At 60.3% G+C, this 27563-nt stretch overlaps 1 protein-coding gene across 1 annotated transcript; it reads left to right on the top strand.

Moving 5' to 3' along the window:
• Positions 1-2296: 2296 nt before the first annotated feature.
• C8A04DRAFT_32527 (putative nonribosomal peptide synthase) lies at positions 2297-26515 on the top strand (the record flags this gene model as incomplete). The annotated part of the gene is made up of 10 exons (XM_062782126.1): positions 2297-2836; positions 3188-3667; positions 3727-4029; positions 4094-12089; positions 12159-12233; positions 12298-14724; positions 14785-20796; positions 20855-21231; positions 21297-23639; positions 23729-26515. 10 exons carry the CDS (start codon positions 2297-2299, stop codon positions 26513-26515), a joined length of 23340 nt encoding a protein of 7779 aa, XP_062633326.1.
• Between the last annotated feature and the right edge of the window lie 1048 nt (positions 26516-27563).

Here is a 27563-nt window from a genome sequence, read left to right as displayed (position 1 = left end):
TATGCTTTGTGGCGTTTGCGAGAAAACTCGGCATTTTTGCTCGATGGCCAGCCAGTCCGGTCAGCGTCAGTCATGCGGCTAGTGGCGTGCCCGCAGCCCAGATAATCACGCCGACGTCGCCGAGTGGAGAATGGCGCCTGCGAGCTGTCAAGAGATCTCTGGCAATTTTTCAGCTGGTTGGCTTGTCCCCCTCCTCCTCCCCCTGCGGCTTTGCGGCTTTGCGGCTGGCGGTGGGTACCTACATTGGTGGACTGCAGTGCTGCAGGACAGCAGAGAGGGGAACTGCGGTGCGTGGAGGTCGGCAAAATGCAGGGGTGGAAGAAAAAAGGTACGGAGGGTTAAGGTGTAATTACCAGATCCGTACGGCGTATTATTACACGTGTACTCGTATGGTAATCCGAGCTGCCGCGTGGCTGCGGCAGTGGCTGCGGGAGGACGAAGAGCTCCGGAGGGCGGATAAGCAGCCGTTTTGGGCCAGCTTCAAGGGCTGTTCCGTTCAGGTCCGGCTGCGCCTGTGGAATGGCTGCAAGGTGGGCACGAGGGGAAAGATGAGGCTTGGTTGAGAGAGAAAGAACACGCCAAGCTCGGGGAGGTGGGTGTGTGGGCAAGTAAAAGGATAGGGTTTGGGCTGTTGAGGCTTAGGCTCGCCTGCCTTCGCCGTCAGAGGCGTGGTGACTGATGGACGTTTATTTACCGTTTGCCCCAGGTGATCGACCGAACCGTTTCCCGTCTCGGGGCGGCTTACAAGGGTCCCGGCGAGATTTCCCGCAGGGAGCTGAACGGCAAGCCCCACTCCCGAGTCGCTTGACGTTGAACCCCTGCCCTAGCAAGCCTTGGCACCATGGAGACTTTGTGACTTTGCTCCTTGGTAGCCTCAGCGACCCGCTTGCCAAGAGCAAACCCCGGACCCCTGCATGCACGACCAGTGGTTCCCGTCTTGGAACCGTCCAAAGCATCTTCCAGGCTCTAGCCAGGCTCAGGATGAATGTACACGTGTTGGAGTACCTTCCCAAAGGCGTAACAATACTGTCGATCGATGCTCGAGGCGACGGACCGGGCTGCGACTTTACCCAGGGCAGCAATGGACAGCGACGGTCTGGGCCCCTTGGGGCCAGAGTCGAAAGGCACCCCGATGCGGGAAAAAAATTCATGGTGGCCGGCATCGTTGGGCGGCCCAAAAATAACCGTCTGTCAAGATTTTTCGAGATGGTACCTTGTAGTGTAACTGTCATCGCTGTGCCCTCCGCCGCTCCGATCGTGGCGAAGCGGATGAGCCGGAGATGGATGGGGTAATACTATGGTAATGAGAGAGGGGAAAACATGCAAGCGGAGCAATATCACTGCAAAGACAACAAGACAAACGCGAGAGCGAACCCCAGCCAACCCCGGGATCTGGCACACGAGCGTCAATGTTGAGCTATTCTCAGAACGGTGCGGCCGCAACTATTCCCCCGTCTTTGAAATTTTGGTTCGTCTTCCATGCCTGTCTTGGAACGTTTGAAGTGAAGGGCGGATGTTCGGGACGAGCTGGAAGGTGTTTTGATGACATGGCGATCCAACAGGCTGGGATACGGGCAATCGGTTGCACATGTATATCTGGCGAAATGTCGATCCTGAGCCATGGACGTTGACTCCTGCGATCGTTGTTTTTCGTATTCCCCTGGTCAGTCCCACCGTGGTTCTTGCTTCAGCGATAAGTTGGGGTATACCCGGACAGGTTGCGTGATCTACATTGCGTTGCCGAGACGGCCTGCCCAAGTCGAACCAAGACCGTTGCATTTTTGCAGCAATATTCTTCGGTGTTTTGCCCCTTCGCCCTTTTATCACCGTCGAGAAGCCTACGGACATACCTGCATTCCGCAAACTGCCCTTTCGCCGCCCGCATATTTGCGTTTGCTGAACCGATTTTTCAGCAACATTCACGGCAACACAGGTATCCAAGTTGTACGGCACAAACGACATTCCCAATTTCCACCACCGAAACGCCTCGGTGACACTATTCACCTTGAGCGGCCACCCTCACCACCGACATTGATACCCGGAGTGATAACCACTACCACACTTTTGACCTCACATCACCGGTTCCCAGGACTCTCGCAATCTCAACTTAACGACAACCCGGATTCCGTCAGTTGACGCTGACCTGTAGTCAATTGCACCCAACATCGATTCTCACCAATTCCCATTTGTTCCTCGCCAACTTACCACTCATTCTCCTCCAATTCACCCAACTCACCACACTTCGCCACAAATCCCGACTAATACTCGCCAACTTTACGTGTCCATTATTTTCCCCATGGATTCTCACGCCAACACCAACGACTGGGAGACCTACCTTCGGGGTCTCACGCCCTGCCATTTTCCCCGGTTCGGCCGCCCAAATACGGATTCGGGCTCGGTTGCTCGCATTGAATCCGCCCCGGTGCAAATCGACGGAGCTCGCGAAGACGCGGCGCTGCAGCAGCTCTCGGCCGACGACGTGGACGGCCTGGGTGCTGTCCTCGCCATCGCGTGGGCGCTGCTGTTGCGGTGCTATACCGGGCAGGACGACACCTGCTTTGCGTTTGAGCACGCGTTTGCTGTGGGTCACGACGACGGGGACCAAAACCGGAACCGGAGACAGAAGGGTCCGCAGGTGGCCCGTGTGGTTGTCGCCGACGACGCCGGCAATATTGCCGGGGTTGTGGGGCGCGCCAAGACGGAGCTTGCCGGCTCCTGGACCCGGGCCCCACCCCGGTTCGTCGCAACCGAAAACTCGGATCTGTCAATGTTGGACAGTGCGGTGGTGCTGTGGAGCTCCGTTGGGCGATCGACGCCGTGCCCTGTTTTGACACCGGTAAGTGGTTCCGTTCCGCCCACACCTTGCGCGTTTGGCGTTACCGTCGTATTTGCCAGCATTTTGGCAGATTCGATTTTGGTAGCGTATTTTGGAGCGTGTCGCTTTGGTCGCGTTTTACAACGTTTTTTTGGGCGAGTGCATCCAGGAATTGGCAACCATTCCACTGGCACTTGCCGTCGCGACCGCGACTGCGGCCCGGACAAAATGCACCCCGTCCAATTCGTCCAATTGGGATTTTGCCCTCTGCCGCGCTGCATGCAATGCAGCACGCGATCCTGTTGGCGATAGTGACGATGACGATGGCGACAATTAAGATGCACGAAATATGAAACTGACGTTTGGCTGCAGCAACACCACAAAATCCGGTTCCTGGCCCAGCGAGTGGGTCACGTCCACAACGGCATCAGCCGCAGCAACAGCCTGAAGCTGTCCCTGGAATGGAACGGCGACGCGCTCGGCATGTCGGCCGTACAGGGTGCGCGGGTGGCCAGCACGCTAGGCGCCATCCTATCCGGCGTCCTGTTGAGCCCGCCCGAGACGCCATTGAGGGATCTGACGTCGTCGTCCACGACGATGATGAGCGCGGCCAACGCGCAGCAGGTCCAGGCGTGGAACGAGCGGCATGCGCGGCTCGACCCGGTCGCGAGATGCATTCACGATGTGATTGCGGACCGCGTGCGGGATCACCCTTATGTGCAGGCTGTATGTGCGTGGGACGGATCGTTGACGTTCCAGGAGCTGGATGCTGTTTCGGGGCGGCTGGCAGTTTGGCTGCAAAGCTTGGGCGTCGGGCCTGAGGTTTTGGTGCCGCTGTGTTTCGAGAAATCGGTAGGTTCAGTCGGCCACTTAGCAGTCTCTCTTGAGACGAGTGAACTAACAAAGAACAGAAATGGACCGTGGTCGCCATGCTTGCCGTGATGAGGGCCGGTGGTGCTTTTGTCCCGCTGGACCCATCCCATCCCTTGGACCGGCTCAGGGGGCTCTGCGAGTCCGTCGGAGCCAAGCTCGTGCTTTCCGCGGCGCACCTCGCTGAGAAGCTTGCTGGCGTCGTCGACACAGTGTTGCCGATCGACCAGGAGACGATTGCCCAGGCGACCAAGGGCAATGCGCAGACCACACTGGTTTCCAAAGTTCGCAGCACCAATGCTGCTTATGTGATCTTTACATCCGGTTCTACCGGCAAGCCAAAGGTACGCCGATGCTAATCCCATTGCGTTGAGTTGGTTGAAGAATATCCGAAGCTAACTTTCTCAGGGCACCCTGATCGAGCATCAAGCGTTCTGCTCGAGCGCCCGCGCGCATGGCCCGGGGCTGCGGATCGACGGGACGTGCCGGGTGCTGCAGTTCGCGGCGCACACGTTCGACGCCAGCTTGGTGGAGATCCTTACGCCGTTGATGGTGGGCGCGTGCGTCTGTATCCCGGATGAGCACGACCGACTCAATGACCTGGCGGGAGCTATCAACCGGATGAAGGTGGACCATGCCGTGCTCACACCGTCATTCATTAATTTCCTCACCCCGGCCACAGTGCCCGGGCTGCGGCGGTTGGTGTTGGCGGGCGAGGCCATGTCCCGGACGCACGTCGGGACGTGGTCTCACATTGAGTTGGTCAATGGCTACGGCCCCGCGGAGAGCTCCGTCGCGGCGGTGGTCAACTCGCGCGTTGGCCCAGACTCGGAAGCCACCGACATCGGCATGCCCTGCGGTGTGCGCGTCTGGATCGTCGACCCGGAAAACCACAACAGGCTCCTCCCTGTTGGCTGTGTCGGTGAGATGCTCCTCGAGGGCCCGAGCCTGGCGCGGGGGTACCTCAATGACCCGGTCAAGACGGAGGACAGCTTCATCTATGGTCCAGCTTGGGCCGATAGTTCGGAGCGTCGGTTCTACAAGACGGGAGACTTGGGTCGGTACAACTCCGATGCGGGGTCTCTCAGCTACGTCGGGAGGAAGGACACCCAGATCAAGCTGCATGGACAGCGTATCGAGCTGGGTGAGATTGAACACCATCTGGCGGTTGACCAGGCCGTTCAGCACGCATTGGTGCTCCTCCCGAAGAAGGGGCCTTTGGCGAAACGTCTGATCACTGTGGTTTCGCTCTCTGATCCGGCTGTTGCGGCTGCTTCAGCTTCTGCGTCCCAGTCAGGCGATGCCGTTGGTGTCATGAAACTGACCAAGACGCCATCGTTGACGGAGCCCGTTCTCGAGAGCATCCGGACTCGCCTCGGATCGCGTCTTCCCGCGTACATGGTGCCGTCGACCTGGTTGTGCGTGGAGAGCGTTCCGATGTTGGCGTCGCGCAAGATGGACCGCAAGACAGTGTCTACCTGGGTAGACGCCCTGACGGCAGAAGAATGCCAGGAGATGATCCGGGCCCAGCACACAACGACCACCTCGGCGGGCCCGGAGGACAACACCCCGCTAAGCGAAGTGGAACGCACGCTCCGCGACATCTGGAGCGCGGTGCTCAACTTCCCCGCGGACCAAATCTCCGCCAGCGACCGTAGCTTTCTCAGTCTCGGCGGGGACTCGATCTCGGCCATGGCATGCACCAGCCACGCCAAGAAGGCACGACTAGGCGTGTCAGTGCAGGATGTCCTCAAGGCCAAATCCCTGAGGCAGCTTGCGGCCGTGGCCAAGGTGACGAGCGCGCCGACTGAGCAGCAGGTCGAGGGCGAGGAGGCCGCAGAGAAGGCGGCGTTAAATCAGCCATTTGCGCTGACGCCTATCCAGCACCTGCACTTTGCGGTGAGGGGTGGCGTCCGTGGCGATGCTCACTTTAACCAGAGCTTCTGCCTGCGCCTGGCCCGGCCGGTCAAGGAAGATGCGGTCCGGGATGCGATTCGGGTTGTTGTTCAACGGCACGCGATGCTCCGAGCTAGGTTCGCACAAGAGGAGGAAACGGGAGAGTGGATGCAGTTTATCACCTCCGAGGTCGAGACCTCCTACCGACTCCGCGCACACACCATCGCGACCCGAGCAGACTCGGACACAGGCATGGCCAGCGCGCAGTCTTGCCTCAATGCGCGGACGGGCCCGCTGTTGGCCGCCGAGCTGTTTGAAGTCAGGGATAAGCGCCAGCAGATCCTGTTTATGACGGCGCATCACCTGGTCATTGACCTGGTGTCGTGGCGCGTGGTCATGGAAGAGGTCGAGGAGTTGCTGGACAACCCGTCGTCAGCGGCAATTCCTTTCCACCGTTCTCTTTCCTTCCGCAAGTGGGCCGCTCTTCAGATCGACGACTGCTCCGGCAAGTCTTTGCGTGATGTCCTCCCTTGCGCGGACGACGTCCCTGATTCGCAGTTTGCCTACTGGGGCATGCAGGATAGGCCGAATCAATATGGTGATGTAGCCTGTGAGGGGTTCGACCTGGACCTCGACACGAGCAATGTGCTGCTCCACGATTGCCACACTCCCTTTACAACAGAGGCCATTGACCTCCTCCTGGCTGCCCTCATCTGGTCGTTCCGAGCTGCCTTTCCCGACCGGAACCCCCCGGCCATCTTCAACGAGGGCCACGGGCGTGAACCGCCAAAAGACGACATCGACATTGCGCGGACTGTCGGCTGGTTTACCACACTGTTCCCCGTGGCCCTTTCATCCCCCACCTCTCTGGCCGACGCACTCATCCAGGTCAAGGACCTCCGTCGGCGCGTGCCGGGTAACGGACGCAACTACTTTGCATCCCGATTCCACACGGCCGAGGGTCGCAAGGAGTGGATGCCGCGACACCAAAACATGGAGGTGTCGTTCAACTTCCTGGGCCGGTACCAGCAGCTCGAGCGCAAGGACGGCCTATTCCAGCCAGCCGAGGGCGCGACCATGGCGGGCGAAGCGCACGCAGGCAGTCCTACGGCGGACTTTGGTCAGCGGGCGCCGCGGTTCTCGCTGTTTGAGATCTCGGCCGTGGTGGTGCAGGGCGTGCTGCGGTTTGGGTTTGCGTGGAACGGCACAATGCAGCACCAGGAGCGCATCCGGCAGTGGGTGAACAACTGTCGCGGGGTGCTTGTCGAAGCGGCTGCTACTCTCCCGCAGATGCAACGCCGGACTACCGCAGGTGACCTCAACTTGATTCCCGGACTGTCATCGGCGGATCTGGCCGTGTTTGAGAAGACCAAGCTGGCTCTTCTCACGAACGGCCAAGGCTGGGATGCTGTCGAGGATATCTACCCGACTTCAGCCATCCAACAGGGGCTGCTGCTCAGTCGGACCAAGGACGACAGCGGGAGCGTCTACGCCGTCCGTCGGGCTTTTGAGGCCAAGGTCGGCGAGAAGGGCCGTGCTGTTGACGTGCAGCGTCTAGTGCGCGCGTGGAAGCAAGTGGTGCAACACCATGCGCTACTGCGAACCGTCTTTGTTGATGCCCTCAGCCAAGCACAGGCCGGCAGCCACGACCAGGTGGTTCTCCGGGATGTCGAGCCACCCATGGCCGTCCGCCAGTGTTCCGATGCTGAGGAGGTGCACGCGCTTGTCAATTCTCTCGAGCCCATGGACTACGCAGACGAGGCACCGCAGCACCGTCTTGCTGTGTTCCACAGCCGTGACACTGTCGCCTGCGTTCTCGAGATGAGCCATTCCATCATGGACGGCGCTTCCATGGATATTCTTCTCCGCGATCTCGGCCGGGCCTACCAAGGCTCTCTCTCGAAAAACCCCAAGCCCCTCTTCCGTCCGTTCGTGGCCAGTCTGCAGCAGCGCAATCTGCAGTCCGACGTGGCCTTTTGGAAGACGCATCTCTCCGGCGTCGACGCGTGTCACTTCCCCGTGCTCAACGACGGTGTCAATGTTCCTGAGGCCAACAAAGCGCTGCGCACCCTCCGCGTGTCGTTCCCTGGGCTCGCTAAGCTCCAAGCTTTTTGCAGCGCGACGGGGTTCACCCTGCCGAATGCTTTCCACGCTGCTTGGGCTCTGACGCTGGGCTGCTACACGGCTACGGACGAAGTGTGCTTTGGGTACCTCGTCTCGGGTCGTGATGCAGCTACTATTGAGGGCTCGGAAGATGCAGTCGGACCGTTCATCAACATGGCCACGCAGCGGGTCAAACTCGAGGCCGAATCCTCGCTTTTGCGCCTGCTCGAGACTGTGCAGAAGGACCTGTTCGAGTGCATGCCGTATGCGCAGGTGTCGCTGGCCGAGGTGCAGCATGGTCTGCAGGTGCCTGGTGGGATGTCGCTGTTCAACACGTGTATTTCGTATCGTCGACGGGAGCCAAACTCTCCGTCCAACGGCATCAGCGAGGACGGGCTGGTCTGTGAAGACCTCGGGGCGATCCACGACCCGACAGAGTACCCGATCTCGCTTAACGTCGAGACAGACGACCGCGGAGCAGACATTGACCTTGACTACTGGACCGATGCGGTCGCCCCGGAACAGGCCGAGCATGTGGCCGCTACTTTCTTGCAGGCCCTACACAACATGGCCGAGAACGGACACGCCGACACACCTCTTTCCAAGCTCGACAACGTCCACGCTACCAGCAAGGACCGTATTTGGAACTGGAACGCCAACATGCCAGCCACGACACAAGACTGCTTGCATCACAGAGTCGAGCAACAAGTGGCTCTCCGGCCACAGTCACAAGCCATCCGCGGCTGGGACGGCGACTACACCTACGCCGAGATGAACGCCGCGGCCAACCGTCTTGCGCGGCACCTGAGGTCGCTCGGTGTTGGCCCGGAGGTGCTGGTGCCCGTGTGTCTCGACAAGACGTCCTGGACAACCATCGCTATGCTGGCCGTGCTCAAGGCTGGTGGCGGTGTGGTTCCGCTAGATGCGTCGCACCCAGCCTCGGCGCTCGAGGGCAAGGTTGAGGATGCTGGCGCGAACGTCGTCGTCGCGTCGGAGGCTCGCGCGGGCATGTTTATCAACATGGTGCCTTCTGTCGTGGCTGTCGGGTCGGCGCTGCTGGCTAGACTCACTGCGAGAGGCATCCCTGATGATGGCTCTATCGACTCGGGGGTCACCCCCGAGAACCCGGCCTTCATCATGTTCACCTCGGGCAGTACAGGAAAGCCCAAGGGCGTGGTCCTCTGCCACCACGCGCTGGTCTCGAGCTGTCTCGCCCACGGCGCGGCTCTAGGTCTCGGCCCACACACCCGGTTCCTGCAGTTCGCAGCCCACACTTTCGACAACAGCATCGAGGAGATGTTTACCAACCTCCTTCACGGCGGGTGCGTGTGTGTGCCCTCGGACGCCGACCGTCTGGGGGATCTCCCGGGGGCTATCGCCCGGCTCAACGCCAACTTCATGGATCTCACTCCAACGGTGGCTGCTATGCTGCGGCCTGAACAGGTGCCCTCGATCCGGGGCATGGCCGTTGGTGGTGAGGCGCTGACGAGGGAAGTGCTTGACGCCTGGGGCGGTGTCATCCCCGTGCACAACCAGTACGGTCCCAGCGAATGCTCCATCAACTCGGCGCACAAATTGCATCTCACTGCGGACGGCGACGTCGGCAACATTGGAAAGAGTGTCGGCAGCGTGTCGTGGGTGGTTGACCCGAAGAATCATGACCGGCTGGTGCCTGTGGGGTGTGTCGGAGAACTGGTCATCGAAGGGCCCATTCTCGGACGGGGGTACCTGAACCGACCGGTCGAGACGACCAAGGCATTTATCGAGATGCCAGCCTGGGCTACCTTGGATCCCTATCACGCCCACAAGGGTGACCGTCGCAGGATGTACAAGACGGGCGATCTAGTGCGGTACAACTCGGACGGCTCGATTATCTACCTCGGCCGCAAGGACACTCAGGTCAAGTTGCACGGGCAGCGGATTGAGCTGGGTGAGATTGAGCACCACGTCAAGTCGGCATTGCCGGCGAGTGCGCAGTCGTCTGTCGAGCTGATCGTGCCGGCAGATGGGAAGAAGGCGTTGGCTGTTTTTGTCTTATTGCAAGATGACAACGACAACGACAAAGACATCAACATCCTCCCCATGGACGACAAGTCCCGCAGCCTGGCCCAGTCCGTGCTGTCCTCTGTAGCATCCCAGGTGGCCGCTTACATGGTCCCCCGCCTGGTCTTCCCCGTCTCTCGAATGCCGCTGACCTCGTCCGGCAAGCTGGACCGGCGATGCCTGCGGACCATGGCCCAGGACTTGGCTCTGGACAAGATGGCCGAATACCGTCTGGGCATGGAGACCACGGGCGGACGAGCTCCGGAAACGCCGATGGAGAAACTGCTGCAAGAGCTGTGGTCCTCGGTGCTGCGTGTGCCGGCCGCGTCCATCACGGCCGACGACAGCTTTGCCATCCACGGCGGCGATTCGGTCGGGGCCATGCGTCTGGCTGCGTCCGCAAGGCAGCGCGGGGTGGTCTTGACTGTCGCGACTATCTTTCAGTCAGCTAAGTTGTCTGATATGGCGGCTTCTCTGGCTGCTAGCAACAACAACAACAACGTCGGCGCAGTGGCTACAGTCGAGAGTTTCCCCAGCCCTGTTGAGCCCTTTTCGATGATCAAGGGAACTCCAGCTCAGGCTGGGGAACTTCGCCAGCAGGTGGGCGCGATCTGCCAGCTTGATGCTGAGTCGATCGAGGACATCTACCCCTGCACACCTCTGCAAGCAGGTCTCGTCGCAGCCTCACAACGACAACCCGGCGCCTATGTGGCCGTCAACTGGTACGAGCTACCCTCCAATATCGACCTGGCCCGGTTCCGGCAAGCCTGGCAGGAGGTCGTCGACTCGGAAGCCATCTTGCGTACGCGCGTGGTGTTTGTCGAGGACCTCGGCTTCATGCAGGTTGTGGCGAAGACCAAGATCGAGTGGACTACGTCTCTCACCGAGGAGTACCGTCACCTACCCCCTCACGACGGCGGTGTTCTGACCCGGTACACCATCGAGAACCACGCTACGCAGCAGCGGCCGAGGTTCGCCTGGACGGCCCACCACGCGGTCTACGATGGCTGGAGTCTACCAGGCCTTCTCAGTCGAGTTGAGGCCCGATATCGCAACCCGGGAACGCCTGTCCCATCCGTCCCGCATTACTCCCGCTTCGTGCAACATCTGGAGTCTCTCGACGCGTCTGTATCCGACAAATTCTGGAGCGACAAACTGTCCGCCCCTGGCGCGACACACTTTCCCCAGCTCCCTCATCCTGGGTACCGCGTCCAGGCTATGACACAGGTTACTCGGGCCATTCAGTTTACCAAGCCCAAGTCCACACTGTCCACGGCCGCCCTCCTCCGCACAGCCTGGGCCCTCGTCGTCTCACTATACGCCTCTTCGCCCGACATCGTGTTTGGCGAAATCCTCAACGGCCGTGACGTGTCTATGTCCGGTATCGAAGACCTCGTCGGGCCTACCCTCGCTTCCGTGCCCCGGCGCGTGCGCATCGACCGCACTCTGACCATCCAGCAGTTCCTCGCGGATGTGCAGGGTCAACTGAACGACGTCACCCCGCATCAGTTTGCCGGTCTTCCGCGCATTCGGGCTCTCGGTGGTGCGATTGTAGCCGCATGTGAGTTTGCCAATTTGCTGGCGATTGACATGGCCGATGAGACGCCCGACAAGGACTCGCTGTGGGCCGGGATGGTAGGTGATGGGACGAAGCAGGGGGCGGATTTCTTTAACCTCCCGCTAAACGTCACTTGCACGCTTGGTCATGGGGCTGCCGGAGAAGAGGTGCTGCTGCGGGCTATCTTTGACGCGGAGGTGGTTCCTCAATGGCAGGTATCCCGCATGCTGGGACAGTTAGAGACCATCCTGAACCGGCTCTCCGCGGTGGACACCCAGCAACAACTGGTTGGTGACATCGATCTGCTAAGCGCCGAGGACCAGACTGTTCTGCGGCAGTGGAACACGACCCCCGGCCCCTTGGTCGAACGTCGCGTGCACGAGATGATCTCCGAGACGCTCACGCGCCGCGGGACGTCCGAGACAGCTGTTATCGGCTGGGACGCGACGTTGTCAGCCGGCCAACTCGAATCACTCTCAACCGCCCTGGCCGGCGACTTGGTCTCGCGCGGGGTCGGCGCCAACGGAAAAAACCGGTTTGTCCCGTTCTGCTTTGACAAGTCGGCTTTTGCCGTGGTTGCTATCCTGGCTGTGCTTAAGGCTGGCGCGGCGTTTGTCCCGCTCGACCCGGCGCATCCGGTTGCGAGGTTGAGGGAGATTGTGGGCGATTGTGCGGCTGAGGTCGTGCTGTGCTCGCCGCGGTATGCCGGGAGGTGCGCGGAGGTGGTGAGCACTGTGATTCCAGTAGATATGGGGATGCTCGAAGCGTTGGAGGCGAAGAGATCCAGGATTGCCATCATTCAACGTGAGTTGTTTACTTACTTGCCCCTGAAGCCCCTGAAGCCCCTGAAGTCAATATTTACTGACACCACAGCAACAGCTGCGCCGAGTGACCCGGCATATGTCATCTTCACCTCGGGCACGACAGGGAAGCCAAAGGGCACCATTAGTACGTTTTCTTTTATCATTTCTCTCCTCAGATATCGAGTAATGTCAAACACTAACACAATCAGTCTCCCACACGGCATTCTGCTCCGGCGCAGCAGCCCACGGCCCGGCCATGGGCATGCACCCCCCCTTCCGCTTCCTGCAGTTTGCCTCGTACACCTTTGACGCGTCGCTCGTCGAGATCATCACGACCCTCATGCTCGGTGGCACCGTCTGCGTTCCCCGCGAGGAGGACCGCATCAACGGCAACATCGCGGCGGCCATGGAAGAGATGGGCGTGACCATGACCCTGCTCACGCCCTCCTTCGCCCGCGTGCTCGACCCATCCGCCGTTCCCACTCTCAAAACGCTCATCCTCGGCGGCGAGGCCATGGCCCCGAGCCACCTTGCTACTTGGGCTGACAAACTGCACCTCGTCAACGCCTACGGACCGAGCGAGTGTGCCGTTGTCGCGACAGTCAACCCGCACATGCAGCGCACCTCGAACCCGGTCAACCTTGGCCGCGGACTCGGCCGGTGCTGGATCGTCGACCCGGACAACCATGACCGTTTGGCGCCTGTGGGGTCCGTGGGCGAGTTGCTCGTCGAGGGCCCGACGCTGTCGAGCGGGTATCTCCGCAACGAGGCCAAGACGCGGGAGGTGTTTATTGAGACTCCGCGCTGGGCTGTGGATGCTGCTCTGCGGTTTCCGGATATGGGTTTCTCTGGTGGTGCCCGTCGGATGTATAAGACGGGCGATCTGGTGCGCATCTGCGACGACGCGACCGGGCAGATGGTGTACATGGGCCGCAAAGATGCGTCGCAGGCCAAGCTCAACGGGCAACGACTTGAGTTGGACGAGATTGTCCACCATCTGGCGTCTGACGAAGCTGTCCATCACGCCATCGTGGTGTTGCCCAAAACGGGGCCTTGCGCGAAGCGTCTCGTTGCGGTGCTTTCACTCCAAGGTTCTCAGCGACCAGTCAAGGGTCTTGAATTGGTCATCACGAGGACGGCTGCCTCGGCCGTGGCCAAGGTCCAGGACCGTCTGCGGGAGAAGCTACCTGCGTACATGGTGCCATCGACTTGGCTGGTTCTGGAGGGCATTCCCCTGTTGCCGTCTGGCAAGCTCGACCGCAACAGCGTGGCCAAGTTTGTGGACAGTCTCAGCGAGGAGGCTCTCGACAAGATCGCGAACGCCAGCGAGCCCGCCGAGAAGGTTGTCTCTCAGGCCCAAACCACCCAAGTCTCTCAAATCCCTCAAACCCCCCAAATCCCCCTCCACGAGACACTCAAGACCATCTGGAGCCAGGTCCTCAACATCTCACCCGACCGCATCGGACCCAACGTCTCGTTCCTACACCTCGGCGGCGACAGCATCACAGCGATGCAGGTCATGGCCAAGTGCCGCGGGCAAGGCATCCGTGTGGCCGTCTCAGACATCATCAGCAGCAAGTCGGTGCACGAGCTAGCTCTCAAGGTCCAACCCAGCGCGAGTCAACAATCTCAGCAACTTCAACCAGTCTCTGGACAGAAAGCCAGCAACAGCGAGGACCACCACGAGTTCGACCCATCGCCAATCCAGCAGCTCTTCTTCCAGGCCATGCACGTCAATCCATCCCAGGGCACCTCCCAGGGATCACACTTCAACCAAAGCGTGCTCCTCCGCCTAGCCAAGAAGACCAACGCCCACGACCTAGCCCGCGGCCTGCACGCTCTGGTGGAATCCCACTCCATGTTGCGCGCCCGCTTCCGCCGCGACGGTCTCGGCCATTGGCGGCAACGCATCACTACCGACGTCAGCGGGTCATACCGGTTCAAGACTCATTCTCTACGCAGCGTCAGCCGGATGGAGAAGCGGATTCGCAGTTCGCAGACGGCACTTGACTTTGAACGGGGGCCGTTGATGGCTGCGGATTGGTTCAGTATCACTGGACAAGAAGACAATGATGAGAATTCCGGTGATGACGAAGTGTACGTGTTTATCGCCGTGCATCACTTGGTCGTGGACGTCGTATCGTGGGGTATCCTGCTGCAAGACCTGGAAGACTTCTTGGCGACCGGGTCGATCAAAGCCCCCCCGTCGTTGTCCTTCCAGACATGGACACGCCAGCAATCGGAGCGCGCGCAGGACGAGAAGAACGGGGCTGCGCTGCTGCCGCGTCGTGAGACGGCCGATGCCGATCTGGTGTATTGGGGTATGTCTGGCGGCGCGTCGTCGAATGCACATGGCGATGTGTTGCATGCTGAAGCGGTTGAGCTCGATGTTGCTACGACATCTCAGCTGCTAGGTGCGGACTGTCATGCGCCAATGGGCACAGAGGTGTTGGATGTGCTGTTGGCTGTCTTGTTGTTGTCGTACCGCAACGCGACCGACGGCCGAAAGGGTGTGCCGACTATCTACAATGAGGGCCACGGGCGTGAAGTGTGGGATGGTGCGATGGATGTGTCGCGGACTGTTGGGTGGTTTACTACGCTGTATCCGGTGCATTTGCCGGATGAGTCGTCGTCTGGTATGTTTCCTTCCTCTAAAGATGTTATTTACATTGTGACTAGGTGTGCTAACAAAGCAGACGACGACCTGATCACGGCGGTCCGCTGGGTCAAGGACTACCGCGCACGCCTCGCAGGCAAGGGCCGACCGTACTTTGCCTACCGGATGCTGACTGCCGACGGCCGGGCCGCCTACGACAAAGGCTGGCCGGTCGAGGTCGCCTTCAATTACCTCGGCCAGATGCAGAATCTCAGCCGGACCGACAACTTCCTGCAAGCTGCGGACCACAGCATCGACACGTCTGACGTCGGCAACAGCGTCCCCCGCCTGGCGCTAATCGAGGTCTCGGCAGTCGTGGCCAACGGACAGATGACGCTGTCGTTTGCCTACAACAAGCACATGAAACACCACGACTCGATCCACCGGTGGGTGCGCGAGTGCCAGTCTCTCCTCTCCAGTGCACCTAGCGCACTAGCGCAGCACTCGCAGGCCCAGACCCTCAGCGCGTTCCCGCTGCTGTCGCTCAGCTACTACGGCCTTGATAGTCTCGAACACCGGCTGCAGGAAGCCGGTGTGGCTCTGCGCGAGGTCGAGGACATCTACCCCTGCTCGCCGATGCAGCGTGGGCTCCTGCTCAGCCAGATGCGGGATCCGCACAAGTATGGGTACTCGGCTGTGTTTGAGGTTGGGTCGTCACTTGGAAAGGGGGTGGATGCGGAGAAGCTGGCCAGTGCATGGCAGGCTGTGGTCCGTCGACATGCGACGCTGCGGACCATCTTTGTTGACGCCGTTGGTGATGAAGGGCTGATGGACCAGGTTGTGTTGCGGGAGGCTACCGGTCGGGTTCAACTCTTGGAGGTGAATTCCGAAGACGCCATCCAGACCCTGCAATCCCTGGACAACATCGACTACCGCGACAAGGTTCCCCCTCACCGGCTGTCGATCTGCACAAACAAAAGCACCGGCCAGGTTGTGTGTCGTCTCGACATCAGCCACACCATCTCGGACGGCTCGTCGATGCCGATCTTGCTCGATGACCTCGCAGCTGCGTACGGTAATGACATCATCAACAAGCCTGTCCCAGCCTACCGCGAGTATATTGCCCACCTCCAGGCGCAGCCCAGGGATGAAAGCCTTGGCTACTGGAAGGGGTACCTCTCAGGTGCCGAGCCGTGTCTGTTCCCGGTCTTGTCCGCGGGACAGCAGAAAGAGAAGGGCGACAACAACAAAGAGTCACTCGGGGCTCACATGGTTACGCTGGAGAACCCTTCCCAAATCCAGGCATACTGCCGCACCTCGGGCGTGACTTTGTCCACCCTACTGCAGCTAGCCTGGGCCCTCGTCGTCCGCTCCTACACCGGCTCCGACGAGGTGCTGTTCGGCTACCTCGCCTCGGGCCGCGACATTCCAGTCCCGCACATGGAACACGCCGTGGGAGCACTCATCAACATGCTCGTGTGCCGGCTGCAACTCCCGGCCGAAGCCGAAGTCGGCGACGTGCTGGAGACGATGCGAGCCGACCTTGCAGGGGCCCTGGCGCACCCGAGTTGCTCTCTGGCGGAGATGCAGCATGCCGTGCAGACACCGGTGTTGTTCAACACTGCGTTTACCTACCAGCGGCGCAGCGGGGGTGGGAGTGGGGGAGGACAGGAAAACGACAATACCCTCCGCTACCGCGTCCTGGATGCACACGACCCCAGCGAGTACGCCGTGGCCGTCAACGTCGAGGCCACAGACGCCGCGGTCGAGATCCACTTCAGCTACTGGCGCCACACCGTCTCAGACACCCACATCCAGCATATCGGAGCGGCCTTTGCCCAGGCCGTGGCCGATCTGGTGTCGGAGAACAACGACAACACCGACGACCGCACCATCGGTGATGTGAGCCTGGTCGGCCCGACTGCGATCCAACAGATTCGGGCGTGGAACGACTACGAACTGCCCCGTGTCGAGCAGTGCGTGCACGATCTTGTGTCGCAGCATGTGCTCTCCCACCCGGACAGCCCAGCGGTGTGCGGCTGGGACGTGTCGTTTACGTATGCCGAGCTGGACAGGGCTGCTACAACACTCGCCCGCCGTTTGGTAGACCTGGACATTGGCCCCGAAGTGTTTGTGCCGCTGTGCTTTGACAAGTCCGCCTGGACGGTGGTTGCGCAGTTGGGTGTGCTCAAGGCCGGGGGCGCGTTTGTCAACCTCGATCCGAGTTTCCCGGAGACCCGTCTCCAGGGCCTGGTTGAGGATGTCGGCGCTTCGGTGGTGCTGTGTTCGGAGCAGCACCGGGAGAAGATGGCCAAGATCGCGGAGACTGTAATGGTCGTGGACGAGGGGATCCTCACTGCCAACCCTAACCCTGTTCACTTCCCACGCAACAACACCAACACAACTCCCCCGTTTATTTCTCCCGCCTTACCATCTAACCCGGCCTACGTCATCTTCACCTCGGGCACCACCGGCAAACCCAAAGGCACGGTGGTCGAGCACGGCGCCTTCAGCACCGGCGCCCTGGCCCACGCTGCGGCCATGTTCATGCACCGCGAGTCGCGCGTGCTGCAATTCGCGTCCTACACCTTCGACGCCAGCATCATGGAGACTCTCTCGTGCTTGCTAGTCGGCGGCTGCGTGTGTGTGCCCTCAGACGAAGCCCGCATGGACGATGTAGCCGCCGTGATCCGCGACATGCGCGTCACCTGGACCTTACTCACCCCCAGCGTGGCCAGCACCCTGCGTCCGGAACGCGTCGCGTGTCTGCAAACGCTGGTTACCGGCGGCGAGGCCATGGCCCCGGGCCATATCGAGCGCTGGGGTACTCGGTGTGCGTTGGTGAATGCGTACGGCCCGACGGAGTGTTCTGTGGTGGCCACCACGAGCACTAAGGTGGATGAGGCCCGGCGGGTGTGTGATAACGACCGGGCGAATATTGGTGCTGCTGTTGGTGGGCGCGTTTGGGTGGTCGATGCCCAGGACTACCACCGGCTGGTGCCTGTGGGCGCGGTCGGGGAGTTGGTCGTGGAGGGCCGGCTTGTTGCGCGCGGGTACCTCAACAACAAGGAGCAGACGGCTAAGGTGTTTGTCCGCTCACCGGCTTGGACCCGTACTCGGGGCCTGGCTTCTCTCTGGAAACAACAACAAGAACACACGCAGAGAGCAGAAGGACCCCAGAGGATGTACCGCACCGGCGACCTCGTCCGTTACAACGCCGACGGCACCATCTCATACATCTCGCGCAAGGACACGCAGATCAAGCTCAATGGCCGACGCATCGAGCTAGGCGAGATGGAGTTCCACTGTCGCGCGGGGCTGCCGTCCGATGCGCAGTCCGCCGTCGAGGTCGTCAACAGCGCGGGGTCCAAGGTCAAGACCCTCGCCGTCTTCTTCTGCGTTTCCCGGACTACCGGCACAGCCTTCTCAATGCTCCCACTGGACGACACCACGCGGAACCTCGCGCTGGCCGCCGAAGCCCACATGGCTGTGCAGCTACCTTCGTACATGGTCCCGCAGCTGTTCGTCCCCGTGTCGGTCATGCCATGGACCACGGCTGGCAAACTCGACCGCCGACAGCTGCGCAATGCTCTTGAGCAGGCCAGTCGGGAGGTTGTCAGCGGATATCGTCTGTCCAAGGTCGCACCAGGCACATCAGCAGGAAACACCCGCCCGGCTAGCGAGACGGAAAAGAAACTGCAGGCTCTGTGGGAGTCTGTCCTGGGTCTCACTGCAGGATCGGTCTCGGCTGGGGATAGCTTCTTCCGGCTGGGTGGTGATTCCCTCGCGGCCATGCGGCTGGTGGGCGCTGCCCGGGCACGCAAGATGAACTTGACAGTGCTGGACGTGTTTGAGAAGCCGGTTCTCGCCAACATGGCCCGCATATGCGGTGGTGCCGAGGTTTCAACTGCCCCTGTTAAAGACCTCAAGCCCTTCTCGCTGGTTCAGGGGAATGTCAACGTCAACGACCTGCTCGACCTCGTCTCTTCCCAATGCCAGGTCGCCCCCGAGCAGATCCAGGACATGTACCCGTGCAGTCCTCTGCAGGAGGGTCTTGTCACGCTTGCGAGCACCCAGGCCGGCGCGTACGTGGCCGTTCACACGTTGTCACTGCCCGACGACATCGATATGCGCCAGTTCCGGGCTGCGTGGCAGACCGTGGTCGACGAGACGGATATCCTCCGCACTCGCATCTTGCACACCGGTGCGTCTGGCTTCCTCCAGGTGGTCACCTCCCCTAAGCCTATCGAATGGCATGAGGATGTCTCCGTGGAAGACGCAACTGTCCAAGGACAATCCCTCGGCTCCCAGACCGGCGGCCCCCTGACCCGATTCGCCATCGTCCGCAAACCCGACGGATCCGGGCACGACTTCGTCTGGGGCATCCACCACGCCCTCTACGACGGCTGGAGCATGCGTCTGCTCGCCCAGCGCGTGCAGGATGTCTACCACAGCCTGCTCTCGGTCACGCAACAAACAACTACCTCCGGAACGCCGTACGCCCACTTCATCCGCTATCTAGCTGGCCGCGACCAGAACGCGTCTGAGGCCTTCTGGAAAGCGTCACTCCACGGCGCCTCGGTGTCTCACTTCCCTCAACCAGCGCATCGCCGAGCCAGCATGAACAAGACACCCAGCTTCCGTGTCGAGACCCGCGCCATCAACTTGGGCAGCGGCCGTCCTCGCAGCGGGATTCTGACGGATATCACGCCGCCGACCCTCGTCCGCGCCGCCTGGGCCGTGCTGCTCGCTGCCTACACCGGCGTTGACGACGTCACCTTTGGTGAGACCCTCGCCGGGCGGAACATTGACCTCCCCGGGGCGTCCGTGTCTGTGGCCGATATCTCCGGGCCGACGTTCAGCACCGTGCCGACTCGCGTGAATGTCGACAGCCGCTTGTCTCTTGTGGAATTTTTCAAGGGTCTGCATACTATGGCCGGCCAGGTCGTGCCGCATCAGCATCTGGGTCTACAGCGGATTGCGCAGCTCGAGGGATGCGCGGCTGCTTGTGGGTTCCAGAATCTATTGGTAATTCAGACTGCGTCGCAAGGTCAAAATACCACGGAGTCTACATCTACAGAGTGGGACTTTGACAGTACCTCCAACAGCTTCTTCACACACCCTCTCGTTGTGGAATGCACCGCTTCTGAGTCTGTCGTCGAGGCTACCTTCCACTACGACGAGACTGTCCTGTCTTCGTGGCACTCCCGGCGCATGATCCACCAGTTGGATGCTGTGCTGCAGCGTTTGGTGAAGGCATGTGAGTCTGACTCAGACGCGACAACACTCGGTGACATCCACGCTCTTAGTCCCGAGGATCAATCTCTGCTCTCTCGCTGGCGTCGGGCTGCCAAGACCTCTAGCATTGTTGACCAGTGCATCGAGAGAAACGCCAATAAATCAACCGCAAATACCACAGCCTGGTGCGTGGTGGATGTGCGAGAGAATGACAACACACAACTCGCCCCCATCGGCGCCATCGGCGAACTCGCCATCGGTGGTGCTACACCCACCACGGCAACCCGCACCGGCGAGCTAGTCCGCTACCGTCCCGACGGCTCGCTCGAACATCTCGGCCGCAAGGACAGCCAGGTGCAGGTCCAGGGTCAACGCTTGGCCCTGGCCGATGTGGAGAATCAGTTGGTTGCTGATCGCAAGGTTACGAGGGCCGCTGTGGTGCAGCCGAACAGGGGAGCGTGTAAGAAGATGCTGGTTGCTGTTGTTACGCTTGCTCGGTTCCGTTCGTCTGCTTCACCGTCTTCTCGGGTGGCTGAACTGAACGGCTCAGCTGAACACATGGCAACGGCCCGGTCCGATGTGGATGAGATTCGGACGAGACTGCGGGACAGACTGCCGCATTACATGGTTCCTGGCGCGTGGATTGTCCTAGAGGGCATGCCGAGTCTTGCCGGAGAGCTAGACCGAGAAGAATTGATGAATTGGGTGGAGGGATTGAGTAACGAAGAGTATGACCGCATTGCGAGACTTGGTCTCAAGGAAAAGGATGAGAAGGAGGTGGATGGCCCAGTCAAGACGTTGCGAGACATCTGGGCCAAGGAGTTGAATGTGCCGGTTGGGCAGATCAAGTTGAATGAGCCGTTTCTTGCTCTGGGTAAGTTTCGCTTTACACTTTTTGTGCTATTATTTTACATTTCACTAACGAGTAGCAGGCGGTGACAGCATCCGGGCCATGGGCGTCGTCTCTCGCGCCCGCCTCGCCCACATCAAGCTTTCCGTCCAGGACGTGCTGCGGGCCGGCTCTGTCGTGCATCTCACCCAACTTGCCAAGAGCCTCCCATCCGGCACGAAGACGGAGAACACCCAAAAGACCGACACGCCGTTCGCGTTGTCGCCGATCCAGACGCTATACTTCCAGTCGGCCCAGCAGTACGGCGGTCACAGCCGGTTCAACCAGAGTATTACACTGGGTGTGTCTCGCAGCGTCTCTACTGAGGCCATCAAGAAGGCCCTCGGAACGCTTGTCCAGCGCCATGGCATGCTCCGGGCGCGGTTTACCAAGAATCTGTGGGAGCAGCAATATACCAAGGTACGTAACTCACAAGCATCCCTCGACACATCGCAGATACACTAGGTACTAAACAACGTGGACAGGCCCCATCATACTGTGCTGAGCACCCTATTCGCTCCCGCAGCGAGATCCCGGCGATCGTGGCCACCGCACAAGCCAGCCTCTCGCCTGAACACGGCCCGGTCTTCCGGGCCGACCTCCTCAGCATCCCCGGCCAAGACACCATCGTGTCTCTTGTAGCCCACCATTTGTGCATCGACATCGTCTCGTGGCGCATCATCGTCCAGGACCTCACCCAGCTACTCGAAGGTGGCGTCCTGTCCGACATGCCGCTTTCGTTCCAGGCTTGGTGTGCCCAGCAGGCGGCGCACAACAAGACGGTTAATCCGACGACGCTACTTCCGTTTGAAGAGACGGCGGCCGATCTTGGCTACTGGAACGCGCGTGGACCATTTACCTATGGCCGGACCAAGACCGAAACATTTGCGCTTGACGAGACCACCACGGGCCTGGCCCTGGGCGCATCCCACAAGGCATTCCGCTCGGAGCCTGTCGATCTCATTCTTGCGGCCATCGTACACGCTTTCTCCGCCAATTTCCCCGACAGGAACGTGCCGACGCTGCACATGGAGACCCACGGCCGCGAGGCCCCCGAGGGATCTGGACTGGACTTAACCCAGACTGTCGGGTGGTTCACCACCATCTGCCCGCTCGTTGTGGCATCTGGTACACCAGACGCCCTCGACACCCTCCGCCGGACCAAGGATGCGCGGAGAAGCATCCCGCAAAACGGACGGCCGTACTTTGCTCACAAGTACCTCGGGGCATCTAACAAGACATGGGCTCCGATGGAGATTCTGTTCAACTATCTGGGCGGTGGTGTCGGTCAACAACAAGAAAAGAACGATGACACCTCGCTGGTCCGCTCCATCGACCTCGACCTCACCGACCCATCCACCGCCGACGTCGGTCCCGAGACCCAGCGACTAGCCCTATTCGAGATCTCAGCCGCCGTGGTCCACAATAAGCTGCAGTTCACTTTCGTCTACGACTCTGCGCTCTCCTGCGGACCTCAGATCCTGCGCTGGATCCGCGCCTGCAAAGCCACCCTCGCAGCCATGGCCCGCACCCTGGCACAGCACCCCGCAGAGCCCACTTTGAGCGACTACCCGCGTCTGCCACTGACCTACGCCAGCCTGCGCGCCCTGACCGACGTCGCGCTGCCCCGGGCCGCCCGTGGGCTCGTGGCTCGCGGTGGTAACTCCGTCCTGGCTGCGGTCGAGGACATGTACCCGTGCACGCCGGTGCAGGAGGGCATGCTCATCAGCCAGCTGCGCAACCCAGACGCCTATGTCTTCCACGCGGTGTACCGTCTCGCGCACACCCGGGGTAACCAAATCAACGCTTCAAGGCTGGCCAAGGCATGGCAGACGGTGGTCGATCGCCACGCTGCGCTGCGGACCCTGTTTGTTGAGAGTGTCCGTCGTGGTGGTGTGTTTGACCAGGTCGTTCTCCGCAAGGCCGACTGCTGTGCGGTGTTGCTGCAGAGTCACACCGACGCCGAGGCCGCGCAGAAACTGGCCCAGGTCACCCTCCGCTCAGCCACACACCCGCTGCCACACCAGCTGGCCCTCTGCACGACTTCTAGTGGAGCAGTCCTCCTCAAACTCGAGGTCAACCACGCCATAATTGACGGCGGATCCCTGGCCATCATCCTCGGTGAACTGGCCGCCGTGTACACCGGCACTTTGCAGGTGACGCCCGCCCCGCTGTACAGCGACTACGTGCAGCACATCGTCAGAAAACCAGCCGACCAAGCCAGCGCCTACTGGCGGAACTACCTCCAGGGCCTCGCACCCTGCCACGTCCCCAACCTGGACCTAAACAACAGTAGCGCCCTCACCCTCGTAGCTGCTGACCCATCGTCATCGTCAGCGTCCTCGCGGTCCCTCAACGCCACCACTCTCCCCTTCACCCGCTACACCGCGCTCCGCCAGCTCTCTACCCGCACGCACGTCACGCTCGCTAACATCATGCACACCGCCTGGGCTCTGGTCTTGCGCGCCTACACGGGTGCTGATGACGTGTGCTTTGGGTATCTGACCGCGGGTCGGGATGCGCCAGTGGAGAACATCGCGAGGACGGTCGGGACGCTGATCAATATGCTCTGTTGCCGCGTCCGGGTCTCCTCTGTTGCAGGGAAGCAGACATCCCTGGAAGAGATTGTGAGACAGACTCAAGAAGAGTACCTGCAGAGTCTGCAGTTCCAGCACTGCTCGCTGGCGCTGGTGCAGCATGAGTTGGGGATGGCGGGACGGCCGTTGTATAACACGTCGATTTCGATTCAGAATCATGGGGAGGCGAAGGAGGAGGAAGACACGGAAACGTTGGTGTTTGATATGGAGAAGGCGCATGATCCGAGTGAGGTATGTTACCCCTTTTTATTGCCCCTTTTTTCACTTTGGGGGTTAGGGTTTTCGGGGCTTTCGGGTTAGGGTTACTAACACAGAAACAGTACGCCATCACGGTCAACATCGAGACCTCCGCCGGCAGCGAGGGCTGCGTGCTGCGCTACTGGTCGGACCTTGTCGGCGACGAGCAAGCCCAGCAGATGGCCCGCACCATGGGGCGCATCCTCGACGCCTTTGTCGACCAACCCGGGCTATCCCTCGCCGGGCTCGATGCCATGCTCCAGACACTGCCGACACGACAAGCCGAACAAGAACGCACTATCGACCATTCCGAGAGCGACATGGTCGTGTCGCTCCCGTCTAGCCCATTGCCCAACCTGATTGACCCGACGGCCGGCCACATTGAGGCCCCCGAGCAGATCCTGCTCTCCCTCTGGAGCACCCTCTTGGACCGACCCACAGCATCCATCGCGGCCCACGACAGCTTCTTCGACCTCGGCGGCGACAGCATCACCGCCATGCGACTCGCTGGTGAGGCCCGCGATAATGGCCTCTCTCTTACGGTGGCCGACGTCTTCCGCGCGCCGACCTTTGATGCCATGCTGGGCCGCATTCACGCCAGCATGCCCGTCATGCCCGTACTGGAGGACGTTCCTGAAGAGGATCTCACCCCAGACCTCGTCTTCAGCCCCGAACTCGACAGCGGCGGCACTCTCACCCCCCTGACCCCGCTATCGCTGCAGACCACTTCGACCTCGACCCCGCGCGACTCGTACGAGCGCTTCTCGCTGCTAGCCGCCGTGGCCAAGTCCAACGTCGACGCCTTCCTGCAGGCCCGCATCGTGCCCCAAGTGTGCGTCTTTAGGGGTGGCATCTCCGACGTGCTGCCCGCTACCGACTTCCAGGCCCTGTCTGTGGCCGGTGCCTTGCTCGAGTCCCGCTGGATGCTCAACTCGTTCTACCTCGACGGCTCCGGGCCCCTTAACTTGGTCCAGCTCAAGCGCGCCTGCTTCGCTCTTGTGCAGGCCTTTGACATCCTGCGCACCGTTTTTGTGCCGTCGGGGGGGCGGTTCTTGCAGGTTGTTCTGCGCACCCTGCGTCCGGCGTTCCGCGTCATCGAGACCGAATCCCCGCTGGAGACCTTCCAGATTGGTGACGAGAAGAGTCAAGGCGAAGACAACGGAGTGAACACGGATATGGGCGACACCGATAACGATAGCGACCCCCAGCTGGGCGAGCCCTTCGTCGCCTTCACCGTGGTCAAGCACCTGCCCAGCCGCCGCCACCGGCTCTACCTGCGCCTGTCCCACGCCCAGTATGACGGCGTGTGCTTCCCCAAGATCCTCGCCGCGCTGCAAGCGGCCTACCAAGGAGAAACCGTGCCCCGCCCGCCGACCTTCGCCCACTACCTGCGTGCGTCTGCTGGGGCATTGACCTCAGAACACTACCAGCACTGGACCCAGCTGCTGGCGGGAGCCTCCATGACCGAGATTGTGCGCCGCCAGGGACCCAACTACCGGGGGACATCCACAAAGACCACCACGACGACCCTGAGACAAACCGTCCGCATCCCGCCCATCACCTCGGGCGGTATCACCACCGCGACCGTCGTCAAGGCCGCCTGGGCCTACGTGCTCGCCCAAGCGTCCGCCACCTCCGACGTCGTTTTCGGCCACACCATCAGCGGCCGCAACGCCGCCGTGCCGGGGGTCGCCAACATGGTCGGGCCCTGTCTCAACCTGGTCCCCGTGCGCGTCCGATTCCACGACGGGTCAGAGGACACCGACGGTAACACTGAGGATAGCGCAGAGGGCATCACGGTCCGCGCACTCCTCCGCCAGGTGCAGGACCAGCAGGTCGCCAACATGGCTCACGAGGTTCTCGGCTTCCGTGAGATCATCCGCCATTGTACCCCCTGGCCGCGCTGGACGACGTTTGCATCCACCGTGCAGCACCAGAACCTCGAGGGCGGTGCCGGTGGTAGCGGTCAAACCATCCGCATGGGCGGGGTCGAGTACACCTTCGGGTGTGCGTCGACGGCCCAGGAGGAGTTTGCCGATATTGCTATTTTCTCGCAGCCGGCCCCAGTTCCCGTTACCGCCAACAACACTGGGCATAGGTACAACAACAACAACGCAGACCACTTCGAAATCATGCTCAGTTTCGCCGAAGGCGGACCCGTCCCCCGCATCTTCGCCGACCGCGCCCTCGGCCTGCTCTGCCGCACCGCCCAGCGCTTCGCCAGCAACCCGGACCTGGCCCTGCCCTCGGCCGCCGACCTGTGCGCACGGTGCCCCCAGCTGCCGTTTGAGTTGCCGCTCTACCGGACCTCCAAGTTCCAGGAGGAGACAAATACAGACTCCGGGCTGGAGCATCTGAATAACGCTCAGGTGAATGAGTTGACTGCCTTTGTGGGCAATGCCTGGCGTGAGGTGCTCGATCTCCCGGAGACGGACAATGTCTCAGTTGAGAAAACAACCTCCTTCTTTGCTCTTGGTGGGGATATAATTGGCTTAGCCCAGCTGGCCTGGCTGCTCAGCCATCCCAACACCACCACCACATACTACAGAAATAACCTCGCCAACGCCAACCCCAACAAACCCCCGCCGCGTCTTGAAGAACTCATCGAGACACCTACCTTGGCTGGCCACATGGCCCTCCTAGCGCGGAATATCCCCGCTGGTGTACCGGATTCTATGACTGCTGCAGCTGAGTCCGTGCCTGGAGTGCCAGGGATGGAGAGAACCAAGAGCATGTTTATGCTTGGAGGAGGGGTTGCGAAGAAGATGAAGGGGGAGGATGGATCGTCGAGGTTGAAGTTGGGGCGGGCCATGGGGTTGGTGAAGAAGCGGTTGCAGGGGAGGAAAGGGGATGTGCAGATTGTTGAGTAAGGGATGATGGATAAGGGGAAAGGACAAGAAAAGAAAAGAGTGATAAGAGAACGGGAACAAATAAATCCAAACCAAAAAAAAAAAAAAAAAAAAAGATGGGAGGGAAGGAATAGGACGAAATGGAAAGGCGTCTTTTGATCACGAGATTTGCACTTGGAGTTAGGGCGTAGATGCTTTCCTGGGTTTATTCCTAGCTTGCCTTGCAAAGCGTGCTTTTTTGTTGTCTTTTTTTTCCTTCGAGTTAGCGGTCTTTGGATTTCCTTTGTCTTGACATTTTAGTTGTGTTTCATTTCTGTCTTTTATTTCCTCTCTTTTACGTTTCCTATCAAGTAGATACCGTTTGTTATTACTGCAATTGTTAATTACTGTCTTTGGTCAATTGAACTGTTACTCAACCCAGTTGCAAACTTGTGTGTGAATGATCAATTAGAGGTCGGCTCAAAAATGATCCAGAAGCAGTCTTTGAGATAAATTGGATTTGAAGCAAGGAGCAAATATATATTTCCAAGATGCTGGCTTCCGTCAAGTTTAAAATCCAAGCGTAGCTCGACACCGGTGCCAAGACTGCGCGAATGTTAAGCAAGAACACAAGGCCTTGTTGCATTTCAGCATTTGACCTTGTTGAAAGCGAGAAGTTGGTTCGTGTTTGTCAAACAAATGCATCGTTTTTGCACTAGTCAGGTCAACTCGGGGGGTTATGGTCAGGTCAACTTCGGGACAATGGTCAGGTCAACGCAGGGGGGTGTGGTCAGGTCACCGATAGATAGATTGGGAGTTGACCTGACCAGATCTGTGTTGACCGAGTTTATGTTAGGTCAAATCATCTTCACTCGTTAAGGCAATTTGGGTCTTAAATTATTTTCACTCCGGGGGGTAACGTGCATAGTATGGTCAGCGCACCTATCTACACATGGTTGACAGAACTGCGCATCCCCAATGCAACGAGGTTATTGGCTCGTCTTCCGTGACTTCGCTTGGATAGGGTCAGGGAAGGGGGACCCCCAACTGCACTCAACTCAGTCGAATCGGGTCAACCTTTCCACGTCAC

This window comes from Dichotomopilus funicola (genome assembly GCF_033296635.1).
Source record: "Dichotomopilus funicola strain CBS 141.50 unplaced genomic scaffold C8A04scaffold_91, whole genome shotgun sequence".
NCBI lineage: Eukaryota > Fungi > Ascomycota > Sordariomycetes > Sordariales > Chaetomiaceae > Dichotomopilus > Dichotomopilus funicola.
This window is presented reverse-complemented; position numbering and strand designations above follow the sequence as displayed.